General features: G+C 38.4%; 1 protein-coding gene across 1 annotated transcript in view; it reads left to right on the top strand.

Annotated features, from left to right (window-relative positions):
• Positions 1–15,101, top strand: part of MMP20 (matrix metallopeptidase 20) — a 62,019-nt gene extending 46,918 nt beyond the window's left edge. The window contains exons 9-10 of the mRNA XM_040257844.1: positions 13,771–13,874; positions 14,885–15,101. Coding sequence (XP_040113778.1) covers positions 13,771–13,874; positions 14,885–14,985 — 205 coding nt within the window. The 3' untranslated portion in view covers positions 14,986–15,101. The remainder of the gene's footprint in view (positions 1–13,770; positions 13,875–14,884) is intronic.
• Positions 15,102–23,966: the final 8,865 nt, after the last annotated feature.

Genomic DNA, 23,966 nt, shown 5'->3' on the forward strand with positions numbered 1-23,966 from the left:
TCAGATGCTTATATCTTTCCTTTTCTCCTTTGTTTTTCACCTTTCTTCTTTTCACAGCTATTTGTAAGGCCTCCCCAGACAGCCATTTTGCTTTTTTGCATTTCTTTTCCATGGAGATGGTCTTGATCCCTGTCTCCTGTACAATGTCATGAACCTCATTCCATAGTTCATCAGGCACTCTATCTATCAGATCTAGGCCCTTAAATCTATTTCTCACTTCCACTGTATAATCATAAGGGATTTGATTTAGGTCATATCTGAATGGTCTAGTGGTTTTCCGTACTTTCTTCAATTTCAGTCTGAATTTGATAATAAGGAGTTCATGATCTGAGCCATAGTCAGCTCCCGGTCTTGTTTTTGCTGACTGTATAGAGCTTCTCCATCTTTGGCTGCAAAGAATATAATCAGTCTGATTTCGGTGTTGACCATCTGGTGATGTCCATGTGTAGAGTCTTCTCTTGTGTTGTTGGAAGAGGGTGTTTGCTATGACCAGTGCATTTTCTTGGCAAAACTCTATTAGTCTTTGCCCTGCTTCATTCTGCATTCCAAGGCCAAATTTGCCTGTTACTCCAGGTGTTTCTTGACTTCCTACTTTTGCATTCCAGTCCCCTATAATGAAAAGGACATCTTTTGGGGATGTTAGTTCTAAAAGGTCTTGTAGGTCTTCATAGAACCGTTCAACTTCAGCTTCTTCAGCATTACTGGTTGGGGCATAGACTTGGATTACTGTGATAGTGAATGGTTTGCCTTGGAAACGAACAGAGATCATTCTGTCATTTTTGAGATTGCATCCAAGTACTGCATTTCAGACTCTTTTGTTGACCATGATGGCTACTCCATTTCTTCTAATGGATTCCTGCCCACAGTAGTAGATATAATGGTCATCTGAGTTAAATTCACCCATTCCAGTCCATTTTAGTTCGCTGATTCCTAGAATATCGACGTTCACTCTTGCCATCTCCTGTTTGACCACTTCCAATTTGCCTTGATTCATGGACCTGACATTCCAGGTTCCTATGCAATATTGCTCTTTACAGCATTGGACCTTGCTTCTATCACCAGTCACATCCACAACTGGGTATTGTTTTTGCTTTGGCTCCATCCCTTCATTCTTTCTGGAGTTATTTCTCCACTGATCTCCAGTGGTATGTTGAGCACCTACTGACCTGGGGAGTTCCCCTTTCAGTATCCTATCATTTTGCCTTTTCATACTGTTCATGGGGTTCTCAAGACAAGAATACTGAAGTGGTTTGCCGTTCCTATAATTGACAGCCTAAATTATCCATCCAGTTTCTTTCTTTACATTACTTCTGCCGCCTCTGGATAATTTCTCCCTGTAAGTATTCTCCCTTGCTTACTAACAACAGAGCAGTGATTACACCAAGGGGCCTCTGAGGACTCTGGGAGAAGTGGGAGGCCATCAACTCCACCATGCTTTGAGATAGTCAGTTCAGTTCAATCACTGTCATGTCCGATTCTATGCGACCGCATAAACCACAGCACGCCAGGCCTCCCTGTCCATCACCAACTCCCGGAGTTTACCCAAACCCACGTCCAGTGAGTTGGTGATGCCATCAAACCATCTCACCCTCTGTCATCCCCTTCTCTTCCTGCCTTCAATCTTTCTCAGCATCACGGTCTTTTCAAATGAGTCAACTCTTCCCATCGGGTGGTCAAAGTATTGGAGTTTCAGCTTCAACATCAGTCCTTCCAGTGAACACCCAGGACTGATCTCCTTTAGGATGGACTGGTTGGATTTCCTTGCAGTCCAAGGGACTCTCAAGAGTCTTCTCCAACACCACAGTTCAAAAGCATCAATTCTTTGGTGCTCAGCTTTCTTTATAGTCCAACTCTCACATCCATACATGACCACAGGAAAAACCATAGCTTTGACTAGATGGACCTTTGTTGACAAAGTAATGTCTCTGCTTTTCAATATGCTGTCTAGGTTGGTCATAACTTTCCTTCCAAGGAGTAGAGTCTTTTAATTCCATGGCTGCAGTCACTATCTGCAGTGATTTTGGAGCCCCCCCCAAATAAAGTCGGACACTGTTTCCCCAGTTTCCCCATCTATTTCCCATGAAGTGATGGGACCAGATGTCATGATCTTCGTTTTCTGAATGTTGAGCTTTAAGCCAACTTTTTCATTCTCCTCTTTCACTTTCATCAAGAGGCTTTTTAGTTCCTCTTCACTTTCTGCCATAAGGGTGGTGTCATCTGCATATCTGAGGTTATTGCTATTTCTCCCGGCAGTCTTGATTTCAGCTTGTGCTTCCTCCAGCCCAGCGTTTCTCATGATGTATTCTGCATATAAGTTAAATAAGCAGGGTGACAATATACAGCCTTGACGTACTCCTTTTCCTATTTGAAACCAGTCTGTTGTGCCATGTCCACTTCTAACTGTTGCTTCCTGACCTGTATATAGGTTTCTCAAGAGGCAGGTCAGGTGGTCTGGTTTTCCCATCTCTTGAAGAATTTTCCACAGTTTATTGTGATCCACACAGTCAAAGGCTTTGGCATAGTCAATAAGGCAGAAATAGATGTTTTTCTGGAACTCTCTTGCTTTTTCCATGATTCAGCAGATGTTGGCAATTTGATCTCTGGTTCCTCTGCCTTTTCTAAAACCAGCTTGAACATCTGGAAGTTCACGGTTCACGTGTTGTGAAGCCTGACTTGGAGAACTGTGAGCATTACTTTACTAGTGTGTGAGATGAGTGCAATTGTGTGGTAGTTTGAGCATTCTTGGCATTGCTTTCTTTGGGATTGGAATGAAAACTGACCTTTTCCAATCCTGTCACCACTGCTGAGTTTTCCAAATTTGTTGACATATTGAGTGGAGCACTTTTACAACATCATTTTTTAGTATTTAAAATAGCTCAACTGGAATTCCCTCACCTCCACTAGCTTTGTTCATAATGATGCTTCCTAAGGCCCACTTGACTTCACATTCCAGGATGTCTGGCTCTAGGTAAGTGTGAGTGATCACATCATCATGATTATCTGGGTCATGAAGAACTTTTTTGTACAGTTCTTCTGTGTATTCTTGCCACCTCTTCTTAATATCTTCTGCTTCTGTCAGTGGTTTCTAAAATTTGTGTAAAATGACTTACAAATGTATAGGTACAAGCCCTTTTCCACTCCTAAATCATTCTTTCTAACAGATAGACTAGAGGCATGATTGACACTCGGTCATGTCCAACTCTTTGCGACCCCATGGAATTCTCTAGGCCAGAATACTAGAATGGGTAGCCTTTCCCTTCTCCAGCGCATCTTCCCAACCCAGGAACTGAACCCAGGTCTCCCACATGGCAGGCAGATTCTTTACCAGCTGAGCCACAAGGGAAGCCCAAGAATACTGGTGTGCATAGCCGTCCCTTCTCCAGAGGATCTTCCCGACCCAGGAATCCAACCAGGGTCTCCTGCATTGCAGGCGGATTCTTTACCAACTGAGCTATCCGGGAAGCCCAAATTAAGATACAGTCTTCCAGATTCTGTCCTTCCTGGATCCCTCAAGAATGCTGAAACTGGATCTGTTTATTTAAAAATTTTATATTAAATCAAAATAGAGAAATAAATAATAGTAACACAAATAAGAAAGATGGATAGATTTCAAAATCTTGTTTTTTAATCTTTTTTTTTTTAATGTATTACCAAACTACTGTATTCATGCCCGTATTGGTCATGATTACATGTCAAGCTGTGTACTAAGACCTTGACACTCATAACAAGGCACAAAGTTTGCTGTTTCAGAGTGTAGACAGGAATAAGAGAGTGTTCATCTCAACTCTGGCATGTTGGATCATCTTTCTGTTGGATCATTTCTGAATGCAGAAATAGTATATACTTCATTGAGTTGTGGAAATCAATAAGAAAAATGTGAAATTCCTGTCATATGGTAAGGACTCAGTTCATATTGGGTGTTATTTATGCCCTCAGCAAGTTGTACAGTTGAAAGTAAATGTGTAGATAACTAATTAAAAGCAACCCAGATGCCACAAGTGGCCACAAGGGGAAGACTGCACAGAGTTCAGTGGAGCAAAACCAAAAGGAAATGACCAATTCTAGCAAAATTGTCAAGAAAGAGTTTTTAGAGGAAGCAATGACTGAGCTTCATTTTGAGAGTTGAGTAGGAGTTTCCCAGACAGGATGGGCAGGGTATCTTCCAGGCAAAGAGAGCAGTTGAAGCAAAGGCACTGATGCATGAAAACAGCCTGTGTATAGGAGGAAAACCTCAAATAGTTCAGTATGATCAGAACATGGGCTGGGATGAGAGATGCAGCCCAAGGATGGAGATCAGGAAGGGCCTGTGCCATTTTATGAAATCAGTGCTAATTTAGAGAAAATAGGGATATCTGTAAAGGTCTTAAGGGAAGTAACTCATTAAGGTTTTTGTTATATCACTCTGAAAGCAGTGCAGCTGTATTAGAGCAGGAACAAGATTGAAAATCAGTCAAACCAGTTAAGCCAGAAAGTAGTGGGAAACATCTTCAGAGTGCTTAAAGGAAAAAATGCTCAACCAAGAATCCTCTATTCTGCAAAGCTATTTTTAAAAGATGAAGGCAAAATGAAGACATTCCCAAATAAACAAAAACAGAGAATTTATCACTATCATCTTCCTTACAAGAAGTAGTAAAGAAAATTCTTCAAGCAAGTAAACCCAGACAGTAATTTGAAAATTTGAATCCACATTAAAAAAAAGAACACCAGTGAGTGCAATTATGAAACTATGAAAGGCAGTATAAATGTATATTTGCTCTAATTTTTAAATTAACTGTATAAAAGCATATATATGTATATAATTATATTGTTGGGCCTATAACATATAGAAAGATTTGTTTCTTTCTGAAGAAAGCAGAGCATGGTAAGTTAAAATAAGTACATGGTATGCTTTATAGCAACTACTAAGAAAATAACTATTAAGTGAAGTGAAAAAATAACAAAAGAAACTTAAATGGTACATTGGAAATTTGTAAGTAATGCAAAAGAAAGCATAAGGAGGGAAAAAGAACTAAAAAAGATGTGGGATATGTAGAAAACAGAAGTATATAAATCCATTTATATCAGTAATATTAAATATGAATAGATTAAGCAATTTAATCAAATTACAAAGGCTGTCATACTGGATTAAAAAGCAAGATGCCACTGTGTACTCAAAGATACAAATAGACTGAAAGTTAAAAGGATGGGAGGGGGAATATATATATATATATATATATATATCATTGCCAACCATGGCCATAAGAAAGCCAGGGTAGCTATGATATCAGGCAACAAGAAGTATTAAAACAATACTTTTAAAATAAAAGTATTACTAGGAATAGACAGGGACAATTTATAGTGAAAGACAGATTACTCTACCAAAAATATAAGACAACCTAACAGTAGGGCCTCAAAATGCATGAAGCAAAGATACAGACAAAAATGAAGAGAGGAAACAACGTGTGAAGTAATCATAGTTGGAGACTTCAATTCTTCACTTTCAATAATGGACAGAACAACTGGAAAACAAGATCAATTCGGAAAGGAAGATTTGAAAAGCACTATAAGCCACCTAGACCTAATAGATATCTGTGGAACACTTCATTCAGTCAAAGAAGACTATAGATTCTACTTAAGTGCATGTGGAACATTATCCAGGATAGATAAGAAGTTAAGCCACAAGAGAAGCCTTGATAAATTTAAAATCATTGAAATCATACAAAATATCTCTTCTGATTACAATGGAATTAAGCTAGAAACAGATACCTGAAGAAAAACTGGAAAATTCACAAATAAATGGAAATTATATATCACACTCTTCAACAATCAATGGGATGAAGAAGAAATCACAAGAGAAATTAGAAAATACTTTAAGATGAATGAATATTAAAGCACAACCTATGTTGATGCAGTTAAAGCAGTGCTCAAAGGGAGACTTCTAGCTGTACATATCCATATTAAAAAAAAGAAAGAATTCAAATCAATAACCTAACTTTCCACTTAAGACACTGGAAAAAGGAACAAATTAATTCTAACAACCAAGAAAAAGGAAATAGTAAAGATAACAGTGAAAATGAAGTAGAGAATAAACAATTTGAGAAAATCAGCAAAGCTAAATTTTGACCTTAAAAAGGTCAAAAAAATTTATAAACTTCTCACTAAATTAAACTAGTACAAAAGACAAAACCAAAATTACTAAAATCAGAAATGAAAGAGTGAACACAACCTTACAGAAATAAAATGGACTATAAAAGAATAAACAATTGTGTGCCAATCAATTAGAAAGTCTAGATGAAACAGACAAATTCCTAGAAAAATACAAAGTGATAAAAAGACAAAGTGAGTCATGAAGAAATAAGACATTCTGAGTAGACGTATAACAAATGAGGAGGTTTAATTCATAGTATAAAAATTATCCACAAAGAAGAACCCAGGCCTACATGTTTCCTGGTGAATTCTATCAAAACATTTAAAGAAAATTATTGCCAATTTTTAACAAACTCCTCCAGAAAGTAGAAGAGAAAAGAATACTTCCCAACTCATTGTACGAGGCCAGTATTGCCCTTATATGAAAACCAGATGAAAGCATCATAGAATAAAACTTCAGACCAATGTCTATTGTGAATATGGATGCAAAAATCCTCCAGAAATACTACCAAACCAAATCCTTAAACATATAAAAAAGAATTATACACCACGACCAGCTGGGAATTTTTCCCCAAGAATGCCAGATTGGTTTAACATCTGTTAATCTATAATAACATCTATAATTAATTAATTATATAAATTAATATAATACACTATATCAATAGAGTTAAAAATTAAAAACCATAAGATCACCTCAATAGATGTAGCAAAAGCATTTGACAACATCAAACACTGTTGCATTATAAAAAAATAATTCAATAAGCAAGGAATAGAGGGAAACTTTTTCACTCTGATAGAAGGCATCTATGAATACCCACAGCTGATACCATTCTCAGTGTTGAAAGATTGGATGCTCTCCCTCTAAAGTCAGGAACAAGACAAAAATTTTCATTCTTACCACTTCTATTTGACATTTTACTGGAGGCTCTAGTCAGGGCAATTAAGCAAGAATGAATGATATTTTAAAAAGAATGATACAGAAGATGGGAAAGAAAGTAAAACTATTTGTATTTGTATGTCATATAATCTTTTACAAAGAAAAGCCTAAGGAACCTCAAAAAAAAAAAAAAAAAAAACTGTTAAAACTGAAAAATGAGTCCACAAATTTGTAGATATGTTCAATATGAAAAAATCTAATGTATTTCTCTATACTTCAATGAACAATGCAAAAATGATTTAAGAAAGCAGTTCCATAGCATCAAGAAGAAAAATACACTTAGAAATACATTTTAACAGAATAAATGTGAAACTTGTAATCTGAAAACTACAAAACACTGTCAGAAGAAATTAAACAAGCTCCAAATGGAAAGATATCTTATGTTCATGGCTCAGAGCCCTATTTAATGGCAGTGCTCCCCAACAGATCTATAGACTCCACCCAGTCCCTACCAGAATACCACTGGTTTCTTCTTGGAAATTGAGAAGCTGATCTTAAAATCTATTTGGAAAAAAAAAAAAAAGAGAGAGAGAATAGTCAAAATACTTTGAAAAAGAGAAACAAACCTGGATAATTCAGACTTCCTAATCTCAAAATTTACCAGAAAGCAGCATTAATCAAGACAATATGATACTAATAATTCATGTCAATCTATGCCAAAACCAATACAGAATTGTAAAGTAAAAATTAAAAATAAATAAATTAATTAAAAAAAATTATAAAAAAAAATGAAAACAGACATATAGATAAATGGAATAAAATTGACAGTCCATATATCTATGTTCAGGTGCTTTTTGACAAGGATGCTAAGGCCATTCAGTAGGGAAAGAATAAAATTAAGAAGTAAAGCAAAATTAAAAGAATAAACAGAAATTCCAGTTTGTAGTTATATAGTTTGACATGCTGGTAAGATCAAAGAATGGAAATGTCTGGAAGGGAGTTGGATATACAGGTCTTGAATTTAGATCATTCAGGCTGGATATAATTTTGCATTTCATCCATCAGATAGCAATTGAGATCATCAGTACTTTTCAACATTATTACTAATTCTTTGTTCCAGAATTTTCTCATAGCCACTTTCCTCATCTAAGATGGTGGATGGCAGGTTCTTACTCTTCTCCTTTCTCTTCATTCCTGATCATTTACCCGCCTACCCTCTCTAGTTTAGATCACAAAGATCCCTTCCTCCATGAGAACCATGTGTTTCCTGGCTAGAAGTGGCTTAACTTCAAAGGGGATTCCATGAGAAATTCCACTAGATTTCACTAGAAAGCTCTCCTTGAAGAAACTTCTTGAAACATGTACCATAAATACATGTGTGCATGCTAAGTTGCTTCAGTCATGTCCAACTTTTTGCAACCCTATGGACTGTAGCCCACCAGGCTCCTCTGTCTGTGAAATTCTCCAGGCAAGAATAGTGGAGTGGGTTGCCATGCCCTCCTCTAGGGGATCTTCCCAACTCAGGGATGGAACCCAAGTCTCTTATGTCTCCGGCATTGTTAAGTGGGTTCTTTACCACTAGCACCACCTGGGAAGACGGTATCTTACATACTAAACAGTAAATTCCTGCGTCTGCCATCCTTTCTCACATTTTCTTTAAGCATTGTTTAGCAGACTGAACTCCCGATTCAGTAGTTCAAAAAGACAGAATGCTGTTAAATTTTGCCGTTGACACAAGTTAGAAATCATCACAATGGAAACGCTAGAAATTTCTAACAAATCTAAGTTCTTGGCCAAAAGTTAAACAATTCGCAGGTACTCTACCAAAATACTCCCTAAATCCTTAGATTGCAAATGTGGAGAGTAAGATAATATATATGAAAAAGCATATCAGATATCTACAGCCCTCCAATATTGCAGTTAAACAATATTGCTAGTAAAGTTTAACTGTCAGTAATGATTCGTTTAATTTCTATACCTATTGATCAGTGTTAAATGATGAAACAAATACTCTCAAAGGAAATAAACATAGTTACTGGTTAATCGTTTTTAGCTGGGATTTGGGTTTCACAAACAAGACCTTAGTGGTGAGAAAATGTGTGCAGTGCTTTTACCAGGTATCTAGTACACAGGTTGTGCTAGTGGTAAAGAATCCACCTGCCAAAGCAGGTAGATATAAAAGACGTGGGATCAATCCCTGGGTTGGGAAGATTTCCTGGAGGAGGAAATGGCAACCCACTCCAGTATTCTTGCCTGGAGAATCCCAAGGACAGAAGAGCCTGGCAGGCTACAGTCTATAGGGTCGCACAGAGGTGGACACAACTGAAGCAACTTAGCATACACACAGTAGTAAATTTACAATAAATACTTTCTTAGTATTCAAATATTGATGGTTTATTATGTGTTAGAAATCAAACTATTTTCTTTTTTTTCCCTCTCATTTTCCCATCTGCCTCCTCAACCATCTTGAGAAGTAGGTATTGTTATCTTCATTTCACATGTAGAAACATTGCATCTAAGAGATTAAGTGATTAAGTCAAGGCCACACAGTTAAAAGTAGTCCATCCGAGGCTGTATTTTATGCCCTCTGAGTTCAGATCCAGAAGTCCTTTCCATCTACCATGTGTAGTAACTTTTCATTCTCTTCACCATATGTTTATTTACTGTCAATTAAAATAACCATGCCCATAACTCTCGTCCTGTCATATAATTTTATTTTCTTTAATCCTCAGTATACTATTAACAGTAGACTTTCTAACCTCATTTTTGCTGGGGTCTCTGGACTACCTCCAATATTTTCTAATCCTCCTTTCTTCTTTTTTTCTCAACTTTGCCTACTACTGCAAAATGTTATCCCAATGAAGTGTGTTTAAAAAATTAGGTAAACACTAAACTCTTTGATGACTCAGGATCCCAGACAAAATCACACGTTCACTCAACTTCATGCTAGCCAGCCAGTTAATGGCTCCTGGGACCAAGTGAAGTGAAAGTCACTCAGTCGTGTCCAGCTCTTTGTGACTCCATGGATTATACAGTCCATGGAATTCTCCAGGCCAGAATACTGGAGTGGGTAGCCATTCCCTCCTCCAGGGGATCTTCCCAACCCAGGGATCAAACCCAGGTCTCTAACATTGCAAGCAGATTCTTTACTGGCTGAGCCACAAGGGAAGCCCTCTTGGGGCCAAAATAAACAACAAATAATTTGGGCCAGCCCTTGATATCTACATGTGCCAGGCACGTTTCTGTGTGCATATGTGCCTGCGTGTGTGTGTGGGGGTGTGTGATTTCTCTCATCCTCATGGCCACTATATTCCAGATAAAGAAACCAGGGCTCAGAACACTTTCTCCTGATCACAGAGCCAGCACATAACAGAGTCAGAACTCAAACCCTGACTGTGCCATCGACTGTGCTCCCTCTGCTTTATAACAGAAACCCTCAAAGTGAAAGTGAAAGTCACTCAGTAGTGTCTGACTCTTTGCAACCCCATGGACTATACAGTCCTTGGAATTCTCTAGGCCAGAATACTGGAGTGGATAGCCTTTCCCTCCTCCAGGGGATCTTCCCAACCCAGGGATCAAACCCAGGTCTCCTGCATTGCAGGCAGATTCTTTACCAGCTGAGCCACAAGGGAAGCCCAAGAATACTGGGGTGGGTAGCCTATCCCTTCTCCAGGGAATCTTCCCAACCCAAGAATCCAACTGGGGTCTCCTGCATTGCAGGCAGATTCCTTACCAACTGAGCTACCAGGGAAGTGAAATCCTCAAATACCTGTCCAAAAACCAAGGGATAGATCATCACAAAGTTTTCATTAGTCCACAGAAAAATAGAATAGCACAATAAAGACATAGGAGGATGTGATCTGGATCAGTATTATTTGCAAGAACCATCTTTTCTTCTGAGGTTATGTTCTTTCTGCCTTTTTCAGTATTAAAGTTTCTTTTTTTATGAAATGATGATGAAAATAGGTGATAATTATTATTTTGATGGTTAATGGTAATGTTCTTATTTGGTAAAATGAGAAGTAGTTTAACCCTATGTTAACTGCATAAGGCCATCTACACAGTGTCTATATAAGAGGCCCAAATGAAATATATATGTTATCAGCTAACCTTAAAATGTGGGCTTCCATAATTGCTCTGGCCCTGAATGATAAAGAATCCACCTGCATTTCAGGGTTCAGTCTTTGAGTCAGGAAGGTCCCTGGAGAAAGAAATGGTTACCCACTCCAACATCCGAGGACCACATGGTTTATGTGTCAGACTGATACTTTAACAGAGATTTTATTGATACTCTAAAAAGATACTCTTTGAAAAGCAGTTATAGGGTAAAGGGTAAGAGGGCAGAGATGCAGTTGACAGAAACGGAGAGGAACTAAGTGGTAGAAGGGATGAAAAAAAGAAAAATGATTTCACAGGTTTGCCAAAATTTTTGCCTATGGTTTTATAAATGTAATTGAAAATTAAAATTCTCAGCTGGATATTGCTTGTCCAAAATTTCTGCTGAAATTGTATTTACATATAATATTATTAACTCCATTATCCTCTCAACAGATAGATATATAAGATTTTAGTTGTCACCACTGCCCTTAGCAAACTAAGCACACACATTTAAAAAAAAGAAAGATCACTTTTTCACATCTATTGGGTTTTTCTATTTTTTTTTTGTTGGATTAATAGTCATCATTTTCTTGAAAACCTATTCCATATTATTTAAATGGTTTTTCTATTCTCAAGAAAAGATCTTCACTCTCTCCTTTCATACTTTCCAGATTTCTCAGTATGAGCAGATCTCAATTTGTAATAGGTTTCCCTACAGACATTCTTTGGCCAGTCACTTGTTTGGAACTGAGAACACATTTTGCTGTAAAATGATGTAAATGGTGATGAAGTTCTTAAAATCACTCATAAATGTTTAATGCACACAAAGGTAAGGCATAGCTCTAATTAACATAGCTCAGCCCCTAATCCTTTATTCAGGACAGACAAAAAAGGAAGTGGATATGAAAGGCATTTCACTATTTTCCCCTGAGCTTAGGGGTTGACATTAAACAAAGAATTCAAAATGTCACGTTCCCTGGTATCCCCCACCACATCTCTCTGTATGTCTACAGACATGCCAACACCTTTCGGTCACTTTGTTCTTCCTGTTTCATCCCTCGCCCAAAATATTTTAAGCATTAGAATTACCCTCCTCATACGCTCCAGTAATAGCATCCGTTTCCTCAATTCAACTGTTTCAGGGAAGTGAGTGAAGAGAACCTAGTAAGCACTGGTTAATGTGTAAACAACCACCCTCCTACTTTGAACCAGGGACTCTAGATTTCAAACACTGGAACAAAGCGAACAAGAGAAATCCAAGCCCTGGCGAGGCACTATGCCCAGCTGTCCTTTCCCCGACTTGTTCCCTCACTACAGTCCTGACACCTTGCAGCACGCCCCCGGACAGCATAGACACTCCTTACTGGCACTTCTGATGCCAACCCATGGCAATGGTTTCCATGTTTATCTGTGTAACTCACATAGCTAGGGTTTCCCCTCCGCCTGCTGGAAGGTTCTAATGACTCTCTTGGAAAGGGAGTTTGGACTTCCAGGAGTTAACTTCCACTTTTCTCCTCAACACCCAGCAAAGCATCTCAACCACAAGTCAGTTTCAACCTGAATATTCCTTCCCGGGGTTTGATCTACTCAGTATCACGAGAGCTCTGTCCCCTGCCTGGGTAGTCATAGCCGTGTGAGAGGCACATTTCAGGGGAAGCAGTTGTGATTGCTGCTGCAGGAAACTCCCAGTGGCCCAGGCACTGGGAGAAACTGTTTGACCTTCTGGTGGGAAATGAGTAGGGTGTCCACCTAGAGAATGTCCCCACTGGGAGCTCCATGCTGGTGAAGAAGGGACTTTCTCACACTTTAAATGAAGTCTTCTTGAAGGGAAGAGAGCCTGCTCTGCCTACATGCTGAGCTCATCCAAGTCATACTGGTTCATATGAGTCAATCTCTTTACAAGGGATAATTTAGAGAGTTACTAAAGAGATGTATTAATCAGTCTTCAGAGTTAGCATTTGCATGGTAGTTGTGAGTTCAGAAAAACAAACCTAATCTACTTTTTGATTAGTTGTATAATCTTTCTAGGAAACAATTAGAATGTTTTAAAAGCAGAATATCTGTTATTCCAGACTTTCTCACTTCTTGTCTTTATCTATTGATCATTCACACATTTGTTTCTTTGTTTATTCATTCATCGTGTGTCATTTGTTCAACCCCTTCTCTACGTAGCACAAAGCTCCTTACTGGCACTTCTGATGACTAACTATGGCAATGGTTAATGAAAGCCTCCGTGAAGGGCTTTCAACTGTTGGTGAGCCAGGAAATTCATACATGGAGGGTAAGAGAGAGAGAAATTACAATAGTGGAAAAAAGCACTGAAAATAAGTGTAGATTTTCCACTGAAAAGCAGTAATTTTTAATTATATAAATATGATCTTATAATTCTAAACAATATAACTAAGTCTAAACAACATATCTGGCAATTTGCTAAAGAAAATGTTTAGAGCAAGTGACTCCCAAACTAGTGTCCACAGAATCTCTGCAACCTGGGAAAGTAATGGCAGAATGTGTGTGTGTGAGAGAGACAGCAGAGAAACAGAGAGACAGAGGAGATCCAAAGTAAATCATAAGTCAACCCTGGCTAAATACACCCGACTAGCACGATGTCCTCCACAATCAATGAATACCTCATGTTTATATTATTTACGAAATAATATTTCTTACAGTTACGATGAACGAAAAAGGAAAATGGAAAAAGACTATCCAAAGAGTACTGAAGAAGAATTTTCAGGAGTCAATGGCCAAATAGATGCAGCTGTAGAATTAAATGGTGAGTGTTTCCATGAAACACTTTCTTTGTAGAAATTGTAACAATTTCTGGGCTTTGCTTTAACATAACTGAAAATGTATTTCCGAATGGGAGTCCTTGGTTCTTATTTTTGGGGGCCCTGAGTCCCTTATAAATTTAGTTAACCAGATTAACCACCAGAAAAAGTATAAAAAGTCTGCCATTATAGGTCTCTTTACAAATGGAAACTTTTAAAAGTATAGCTTCAGTCCATTAGCCAGTTACATCATAAAGGCCATCTAGTCAAAATTACCTTTTTCATCTTTAAAATGTACATATTCTCAACCTTCCCATTGAGAATAAATGCCTTTCCCCATTCTATCACCCAGCTTCTGAAGTTTGACACATAGCTGTAAAAGTTGAATTGAACTGGGTTGAATAAGTTTAATTGAATCTTCGAATCAGTCAGTCAACACATTCTTCTTGAGTGTTTAGCACAGAGCTGGACCCTGTTGAGAAATGCAAAGGCAACTTCAGTTAGGGTCTCTGCCCTCATGGAATGGTTACTCTCTTTGGGAAATGCCCCTCCATCCAACGCAGATGAAATTACTCGAAATCAAGTATAATTTAGTACTGAATTGTTGTGGTAGTCTTCCCAATAACTACAAGAGGTGATCTGAGAAAGAAAAGATCAAAACAGGCATCAGCTGGTGTAGATTTCGTGATGGGACTTCCGCTGGGTTTTAAAGAACGGCTAGATTTTTGACTCGGGAAAGAAAAAGTGGGGGGTGGATTTCCCGGATGGGAGCAGCCTGAGAAGAGGCACAGAGCGCCCCTGGCGTGGCAGACAGAATGATGAGAGATGACTGGCAAGTTAGGGATGTCGGATTCCAGGGCTCAGAGAGAGCTGTGCTGAGGGTTAGCCTGCCCCCTGGCACATTTCCTGTTTCTCTTCGGTGCCCCCTGGAGAAAGTTACAATTGCACGGCCATCCCATTTATAAATTTTCAAGTCCTTTTTCAGTAACCATAATTTCATCTTTGTCTCTTTTAGGCTACATTTACTTCTTTTCGGGACCCAAAGCATACAAATATGATACAGAGAAGGAGGATGTGGTTAGTGTGCTGAAATCTAGTTCCTGGATTGGTTGCTAAATAGCAAAGTCTAGTCTTTCCTCAAAAATGAAGATGGCTGAGAGCTGGATCTGAGGACTGGATCTTAAGGACTAAATCGGAACTCAGGTTACATATTCTTCCCATGGCCTTCAATGCTAAGGGTAATTTCGAATTCATTGAAAATAATTATGCTTCTAAACAGTTTCTCAGTTTTGGAGTCAGAATTTTAAACCAAATGGGAAATTATTATACAGTCAGCTTCACACAAAATCAGAATCAACATAGTGCAACTTTTCAGTTAGATACGCATCATTTTTTTTCCTCACTAATACACTGAGGCAAATTGATCCGTTTGGTTTTTATTTCCAGGAAGAAGCCTACTTGTGGATTTTCTGACGTGCATTATAATTCTTTTAATAGGAAATAGCATTACCACACAAATTATATTAATTCTATACAAGCCTTTTTGGTCTTAACATTTGCTATGGCGAATATAAATGTATCTGTCTTTAACCATATCACAGACTACATACTGTATAAGTTTTGTTTCTCATTGTTTGTGTGTTTGTTTGTTTGTTTGTTTGACTCTACGTGTGCTCATTGGTCTTTGAAGTAGGTTATAATGGGCAAATCTACTCAATGGATTCTCATACTAGGTAAGAGATGGGCATTTTGCAACAACAAGAAAATTTTTAACAAAAGCCAATAAAAATGTTGTGTAAGATCAATCCAGTATTTCTCTTTAGTTAATGGTTACCAGCTTCTATCACACTTTGATAACAAATTCTGTGTACTTTGTAGAAAACTCAAACCTTGAGATAGTATCATGAATATTCAGACTCAGAAGAAATAATAGTAATTCACTCTTTTTCCTCCTTCCTGAAAATAAAATGTTCTCAATGAAACTGTCTTTAACCTTTCTAAGAAGGCCTCTTCTGACTAGCTTTTCATTTGGGGAAGTTTGTCTTTTGCTTCAGTTTTTCTTATTTCAAGCTAATTTTTTTTCTACCTAGTCATTAGTACAGATAAAATACAGCTGTCATTCTTATTTTTTATCTTATATTTTAGTAGTTCTACTTTAAAACATTGATAAATTAAATTGAGGATGATTCAAAGAAATGGAAAGATATCCCATATTCTTAGATTGGAAGGATTAATATTATTAAAATGGCCTTACTACCCAACAGAAACTATAGATTTAATGCAATCCCTATCAAATTACCCATGACATTTTTCACAAAACTAGAACAAATAGTCTTAAAATTTATACAGAACCACAAAAGACCCAGAATTGCCAAAGCAATCCTGAGGGAAAAGAATAAAGCTAGAGGCATAACCCTCCCAGACTTCAGAAAATACTACAAAGCCAAAGTAATCAAAACAGCAGGGTGCTGGCTTCAAGACAGAGGTATGGATCAATGGAACAGAATAGAAAGTCTAGAAATAAACCCACACACCTACAGTCAATTAATCTCTGTGGAGATAAGAATATACAATAGAGAAAAGAAAGTCTCTTCAGCAAGTAGTGTTGGGAAAGCTGGACAACCACATATAAATCAATGATGTTAGAACACTTCCTCACACCCTATGGGATTCCGTAACAGCTCAGTTGGTAAAGAATCCGCCTGCAATGTAGGAGACCCCAGTTGGATTCCTGGGTTGGGAAGATCCCCTGGAGAAGGGATAGGCTACCTACTCCAGTATTCTTGGGCTTCCCTTGTGGCTCAGCTGGTAAAGAATCCACCTGCAATGTGGGAGACCTGGGTTCAATCCCTGGGTTAGGAAGATCCCCTGGCGAAGGGAAAGGCTACCCACTCCAGGATTTTGGCCTGGAGAATTCCAAGGAGGTCACAAAGAGTTGGACATGACTGAGCGAATTTCTCTTTCACACCCTACACAAAAGTAAACTCAAAATGGCTTAAAGACTTAATTAAATATAAGATATGACACCATAAAACTTCTAGAAGAGAAAACATAGGCAAAATATTCTCTTACGTAAATCATAGCAACATTTTCTTAGTTCAGTCTCTCAAAGAAATAGAAATAAAAGCAAAAATAAACAAATGGGACCTAATCAAACTGTAAGCTTTTGCACAGCAAAGGAAGCCATAACAACAAAAGGACAACTGGCAGACTGGGAGAAAATACACAAACAATGAGACCTGACAAGGGCTTAACTTGCAAAATATACAAACAGCTCATACGACTCAATAACAAAGAAACAGAACCAAATCGAAAAATGAACAGAAGACTTAAATAGACATGTCTCCAAAGAAGACATACAGATTGCCAATAAAATTGCTCAACTTCGCTAATTAATAGAGAAATGCAAATCAAAACCGCAATAAGCTATCACCTCACACAGGTCAGAATGACCATCATTAAAAGGCTATAAACAATATATGCTGAAGAAAGTGTGGAGAAAAGAGAACATTCTTACATTGTTGGTGGGAGTGTAAGTTGGTGGAGCCACTAGGAAAAACCACATAGAGGTTCCTCAAAAAACTAAAAATAAAGTTGCCATATGATCTAGCAATCCCACTCCTGGGCATATATCTGGAGAAAACTCTAATTTAAAAAGACATATGCAATCCAACGTTTATAGTAGCACTATTCACAATAGCCAACATATGGAAGCAGCCTAAATGTCCACCAGCAGATGAATGGATAAAGAAGATATAAACATACAATGGAATACCACTTGGCTATAAACGAATGAAGTAACGCCATTTGCAGCAGCATGGATGGACCTAGAGATTATCACACCAAGTGAAATAAGTCAGAAGGAGAAAGACAAATACCGCACGATATCACTTATATGTGAAATCTAAAATATGATACAAATGAATTTATTTACAAAACAGAAACAGACTCACAGACATAGAAAAGAAGCTTATGGTTACCAACAGCGAAAGGCAGGGGAAGGATAAATTAGGAGTTTGGGATTAGCAGCTACGAACAAATATTTATAAAATAGATAAACAGCAAGGCCCTACTATATAGTATAGGGAATTATATTCAATATCCTGTAATAAACCATAATGAAAACAGATATGAAAAATAATATGTAATTCTTATATGTATAAAACTGAACCACTTTGCTATACATCAGAATTTAATACAACATTGTAAATCAACCATACTTCATTTTTTTTTAATGTGACTCAGGGAACTCAAACAGGGGCTCTGTGGCAGGCTGAAGGGTGGGATGGGGAGGGAGGTGGGAGGGAGGTTCGGGAGGGAGGGGACATGGGTGTACCTATGCTGATTCTTGTTGATGTATGACAGAGAACCACAAAATTCTGTGACGCAATTATCCTTCAATTAAAAAGATGTTTTTAAAAAGTAGTTCTAAAATTAGATGATAAAATATAGTTAGCATATTTCATAGACTGCCAGGAACAACTACAGTATTCAATAGATACTAGTTATAATTTTACTAGTATTTATTAAATTTGTTTCATATGCTCACTAAAAAGACTTAATAGTCAGAAGGGATGGGACAGTTACTCAAGGGTACTCTAAACTTTCCATTTGGTTTCCATTACTGAAAGTGGCTATTTAGAGCCAACCAGACTGTTGACGACAAAATCTGGTATCCCTGATTTCCAATGTCAACTGACTCTACAGAGTAAAAAAAAGTCACTTTTGCAAAAATGGTCAGCTGAGGAAAACTTAATATCAATACGCAAGAAAGGAAAACAGTCTGGCATCTCCTCAAAACACAGAACATAGAGATACCACATAACCCAGCAATTGCACTACTAGGTGGTGGTGGTAGTGTTTGGCTGCTAAGTTGTGTCTGACTCTTTTGCAACCCCATGGACTGAAGACGGCCAGGCTCCAAGTAGGTATATACCTATGATAAGTGAAAATATATGTCCACACAAAAATGTGCACATAAAGATTCACAGCAGCATTATTCATAATAGCCAAAAAGTGGAAATGCAGGCATCACATGATGAATGGACTTTTTAAATCTGGAAAATTCACATATTGGATTATTATTTGACAATTGAAAAAACACTAATACATATTACAATATGAATGAAATTTGAAAACCTTATGCTAAGTGAAAAAAGTCACACACATAAGGCATTGATATGCACAAAAGGCAGAGAATATTGCATGATTCTATATGTATGAGATGTTCAGAGATGCAGGAAACTAATTTCTGCTTGTCAGAAGCTGGAGAAAGGGGGTGTGGATGTGACTGCTATCGCGTACGAGCCGCTACAGGTGATGGTTGCACAAATCTGTGAATATACTAAAAGCCATTAAATTGTACACCGTAAGTGAATGGATTGTAAGGTATGTGAATTATATCTCAATAAACCTGTTATATTTTTTGAAATAATAAGCAAGGAGATCAAGGTAGTGTGAAGATGTGTGCAGGCCGTGCCGGCTGACCGTCTGTGGCCAGGAACCCCCAGCAGCGAAGCTTTGGCCTGAAGGCGTGTAGTGCTGAGCACAGCACGCAAGGTATCCACCTTGCGGCCACTGCTAGCCCTGCGTGTGTCCGGTGTAGACACTTCACCAAACAAACGAATGTTACGGGGCGCAAAATGAGTGTGCTCTGAGGCCTGCCTGACTGAATTCAAACCCCAGATCTGCCATCTTTAGCCTTGTGATATTGGTCAAGTTCCCTAATTTCTTAGTTTCCTCCTTTGTAAAATTACAGTAAGAATAATTCTTACCTCACTGGGATATTTAGAGGCTTAAATATCTGAGTCAAAATATGTGGAACTCTAGATAGCCCATATAAGGACTCTAAAACTGTTGCTTTTGAAACAATTAGAATTAATTTTGTTTTGAGATATTTTAGAGACTTTGTAATTATCCCTTGAGATAGCTGAGCAATAGTACCACAAAGATTGACAGCCAGTGACTGAAATTTTTCTTTCCCAAATTCCAAATTGAATTAATCTTCAAATAATATACTGACTGTGGTTAACCCCCATCCACCAGAAGGAATTCTTACAAATCCTTATCCCTTTTTGAGTAAGGTAAATAGTTGTATTTTGTAAAGATATAGTCTCTCTAAAGCACAGGAAAAAGTGATTTTGTTTGTGTCAGAACTCAATTGGAATATTTATATCCTCATCTGAAAGAGGAATTTTGTGCAGAAGTAGTTTATAACATATATTGCTCACTTGTTTTCAGGATCAGTCAGTTCAGTCACTCAGTTGTGTCCAACTCTTTGCGACCCTATGAACCGCAGCATGCCAGGCCTCCTTGTCCATCACCAACTCCCAGAGCTTGTTCAAACTCATGTCCATTGAGTCAGTGATGCCATCCAACCATCTCATCCTCTGTCATCCCCTTCTCCCGCCTTCAGTCTTTCCAAGCATCAGGGTCTTTTCCAATGAGTCAGCTCTTCCCATCAAGTGGCCAAAGTATTGGAGTTTCAGCTTCAGCATCAGCCCTTCTAATGAATATTCAGGACTGATTTCCTTTAGGATGGACTGGTTGGATCTCCTTGCAGTCCAAGGGAGCCTCAAGAGTCTTCTCCAACACCACAGTTCAAAAGCATCAATTCATCGGTGCTCACCTTTTTTATAGTCCAACTTTCACATCCACACATGACTAGTGGAAAAACCACAGCTTAGACTAGATGATCCTTTGTTTGCAAAGTAATGTCTCTGCTTTTTAACATGCGGTCTAAATTTGTCATAGCTTTTCTTCCAAGGAGCAAGCATCTTTTAATTTCATGGCTGCAGTCACCATGTGCAGTGATTTTGGAGCCCTGAAAAATAAAGTCTGTCACTGTTTCCATTTCTTCCCCATCTATTTGCCATGAAGTGATGGGACCAGATGCCATGATCTTGGTATTTTGAATGTTGAGTTGTAAGCCAACCTTTTCACTCTCCTCTTTCACTTTCATCAAGGGGCGCTTTAGTTCTTTGCTTTCTGCCATAACAGTGATGGCCATGGGCATACCTGAGGTTATTGATATTTCTTCTGGCAATCTTGATTCCAGCTTGTGCTTCATCCAGCTCAGAGTTTCTCATGGTGTCCTCTGCATATAAGTTAAATAAGCAGGGTGACAATACACAGCCTTGATGTACCCCTTTCCCTATTTGGAACCAGTCTGTTGTTCCATGTCTGGTTCTAACTGTTGCTTCTTGACCTGCATCAGATTTCTCAGGAAGCAGGTAAGGGGGTCTGGTATCTCCATCTCTTTCAGAATTTTCCACAGTTTGTTGTGATCCATACAGTCAAAGTCTTTAGTGCAGTCAATGAAGTAAAAGTAGATGTTTTTCTGGAATACAGTGTTTTCAGGATAACAGTGAAAAAAATATTTGGTTAAATAACAGTTTTGACCAAAGTGGCAATCAACTGCTTCTTTTGAAATCAAGAGGAAGCAGAACAGAGTTCGATTTCTGATGCCCTCTGTGTATTATCCTACTAACCTCTTTATAATGATTTCTAGGTGGCCTTGGAAAGCACCAGAAAGGCTGCTAAAGGACAAATGGATCACCTGGGTGGGGAGCTTCCCTAACAGATCAGCATTAAATTTTCTGTGGCTGGAACCAAGCTCTCTTCCAGTTAGCCTGGTGTGAAATGGGCTTAACTTTGCCACGTCCTCTGTTCTTTTTCAAATGTTTATTCAGAAACATCTTGGACTTCTATTTCACATGGTAGATGACAGATGAACTACAGCTTTTAATCTGGAATTGTGTGTGATATGTTTAAAATGTGTCACAGGGTTTTTAAGAGCTTTCATTTATATGTCATCCACATTTCCTCTTCATTCCTGCTTTTACTCATTCCTTCTATTGAAGGGTTTATGTGAGTATTTGTAGCTCAAATTTCCCAGTGAGTGGAAATGCCTAATGCTTGTCAATGGGTTGGAGTTTTAGATTCTCATTATAGTCAAAGCTATGGTTTTTCCAGTAGTCACGTGCAGATGTGAGAGTTGGTCCATAAAGAAAGCTGAGCACCAAAGAATGATGCTTTTGAATTGTGGTGTTGGAGAAGACTCTTGAGAGTCTCTTGGACTGCAAGGAGATCAAACCAGTCAGTCCTGAAAAAAATCAATCCAGAATATTCATTGGAAGGACTGATGCTGAAACAGAAGCTCCAATACTTTGGCCACCTGATGTGAAGAGCTGACTCACGGGAAAAGATTCTGAGGCTGGGAAATACTGAAGGCATAAGGAGAATGAGGTGGTAGAGGATGAGGTTGGTTAGATAGCACCACCACCTCAATGGACTTGAGTTTGAGCTAGCTCTGGGGGATGGTAAACAGAGGAGCCTGACATGCTGCAGTCCATGGGGTCACAGAGTCAGACACAATTTAGTGACTGAATAGCAACAACAAAATGGATCATAGAAAGGTCTGGGCCAAAAGGTTCTCTGTGTCTCTGTCCTACAGGCCTGACTAGGCCTAAACAGTATCTTCTGATTATCTTCCAACTGGTAAACTTGTCTTTGGTCTCATTCTCATCCCCAAGTGGCTTGTCAAGATGGTGAGGCTAAAGGCCATCCTCTTATGCTAAACACTGCATAATCTCTGCCTTGCTGTCACAGCTTAGAATCTTGGAATTGAAATAAAGCAGAATTGGAAGCATGCTGGTAAGTAAGGTAGAGTAGGAAATTAGTCAGTGACTTTGGGATGCTTCTAAAGGACCTATCCTCATTTTCAACCTCTTATCCATTAATCTTAATCCAATATACTTTCCTTCATTCAAGATATCCTTTTAAATGGTTGGGGATAAAATTAAATCTTTGTTACACAATGCAGCATATTATTTCTACAAGTAGAGGGAGAGATCAGAAAAGGGTAAAAGGATGAAAAAACAGTTGCAAAAGACCAATTAATAAAGGTAACATTTAAATCCATTTTAGATCATCTACAGTGATGGGAGAAAATCAAGTCTATGTAAATAGCTAGTAATTTGTTTATTCTTGGAAAATTCTAGGCCTGTAATACAAAGTAAATAATGTGAACTCTTGAGGTTGGGTGTTCACAGCTGCCTCAGTAGGGGATGGGGCATCAAAAGTCCTCTTAAAGCACATTACACACGAATCACTTGCAGCTCAATCCCCTTTGCATGCAGCATGTCATTCCATTAAACTTTAGGCACATTTCCATATATGAATTGGCAATTTCTGGAAGTTAATACTTTTTCAACAGTTTATTTTGAAAGACTTTCAGTTCAGTTCAGTTCACTCATTCAGTCATGTCCGACTCTTTGCGACCCCATGAACCGCAGCACGCCAGGCCTCCCTGTCCATCACCAACTCCTGGAGTTTACCCAAACTCATGTCCATTGAGTCAGTGATTCCATCCAACCATCTCATCCTCTGTCGTCCCCTTCTCCTCCTGCCCTCAACCTTTCCCAGCATCACGGTCTTTTCAAATGAGTCAGCTCTTTGCATCAGGTGGCCAAAGTATTGGAGTTTCAGTTTCAGCATCAGTCTTTCCAATGAATATTTAGGACTGATCTCCTTTAGGGTGGCATGGTTGGATCTCCTCGCAGTCCAAAGGACTCTCAAGAGTCTTCTCCAACACTACAGTTCAAAAGCATCAATTTTTCGGCACTCAGCTTTCTTTATAGTCCAACTCTCACATCCATACATGACTACTGGAAAAATCACAGCCTTGACTAGACGGATCTTTGTTGGCAAAGTAATGTGTCTGCTTTTCAATATGCTGACTAGGTTGGTCATAACTTTCCTTCCAAGGAGTAAGCATCTTTTAATTTCATGGCTGCAGTCACCATCTGCCATGATTTTGGAGCCCAAAAAATAAAGTCAGCCACTGTTTCCCCATCTATTTGCCATGAAGTGATGGGACCAGATGCCATGATCTTCGTTTTCTGAATGTTGAGCTTTGAGCCAACTTTTTCACTCTCCTCTTTCACTTTCATCAAGAGGCTCTTCAGTTCTTCTTCACTTTACCCCTTCCCTAAAATACTTCATCTCCACAAATAATTCAGTCTTTTTTGAAGGCTGTAGCTATCCCATCATCACCCTCAAGATTCATTCTTAATTCATTAAAAAAAACAGTGTTT

Source organism: Oryx dammah, unplaced genomic scaffold (genome assembly GCF_014754425.2).
Source record: "Oryx dammah isolate SB20612 unplaced genomic scaffold, SCBI_Odam_1.1 HiC_scaffold_17, whole genome shotgun sequence".
Taxonomy (NCBI): Eukaryota; Metazoa; Chordata; class Mammalia; order Artiodactyla; family Bovidae; genus Oryx; species Oryx dammah.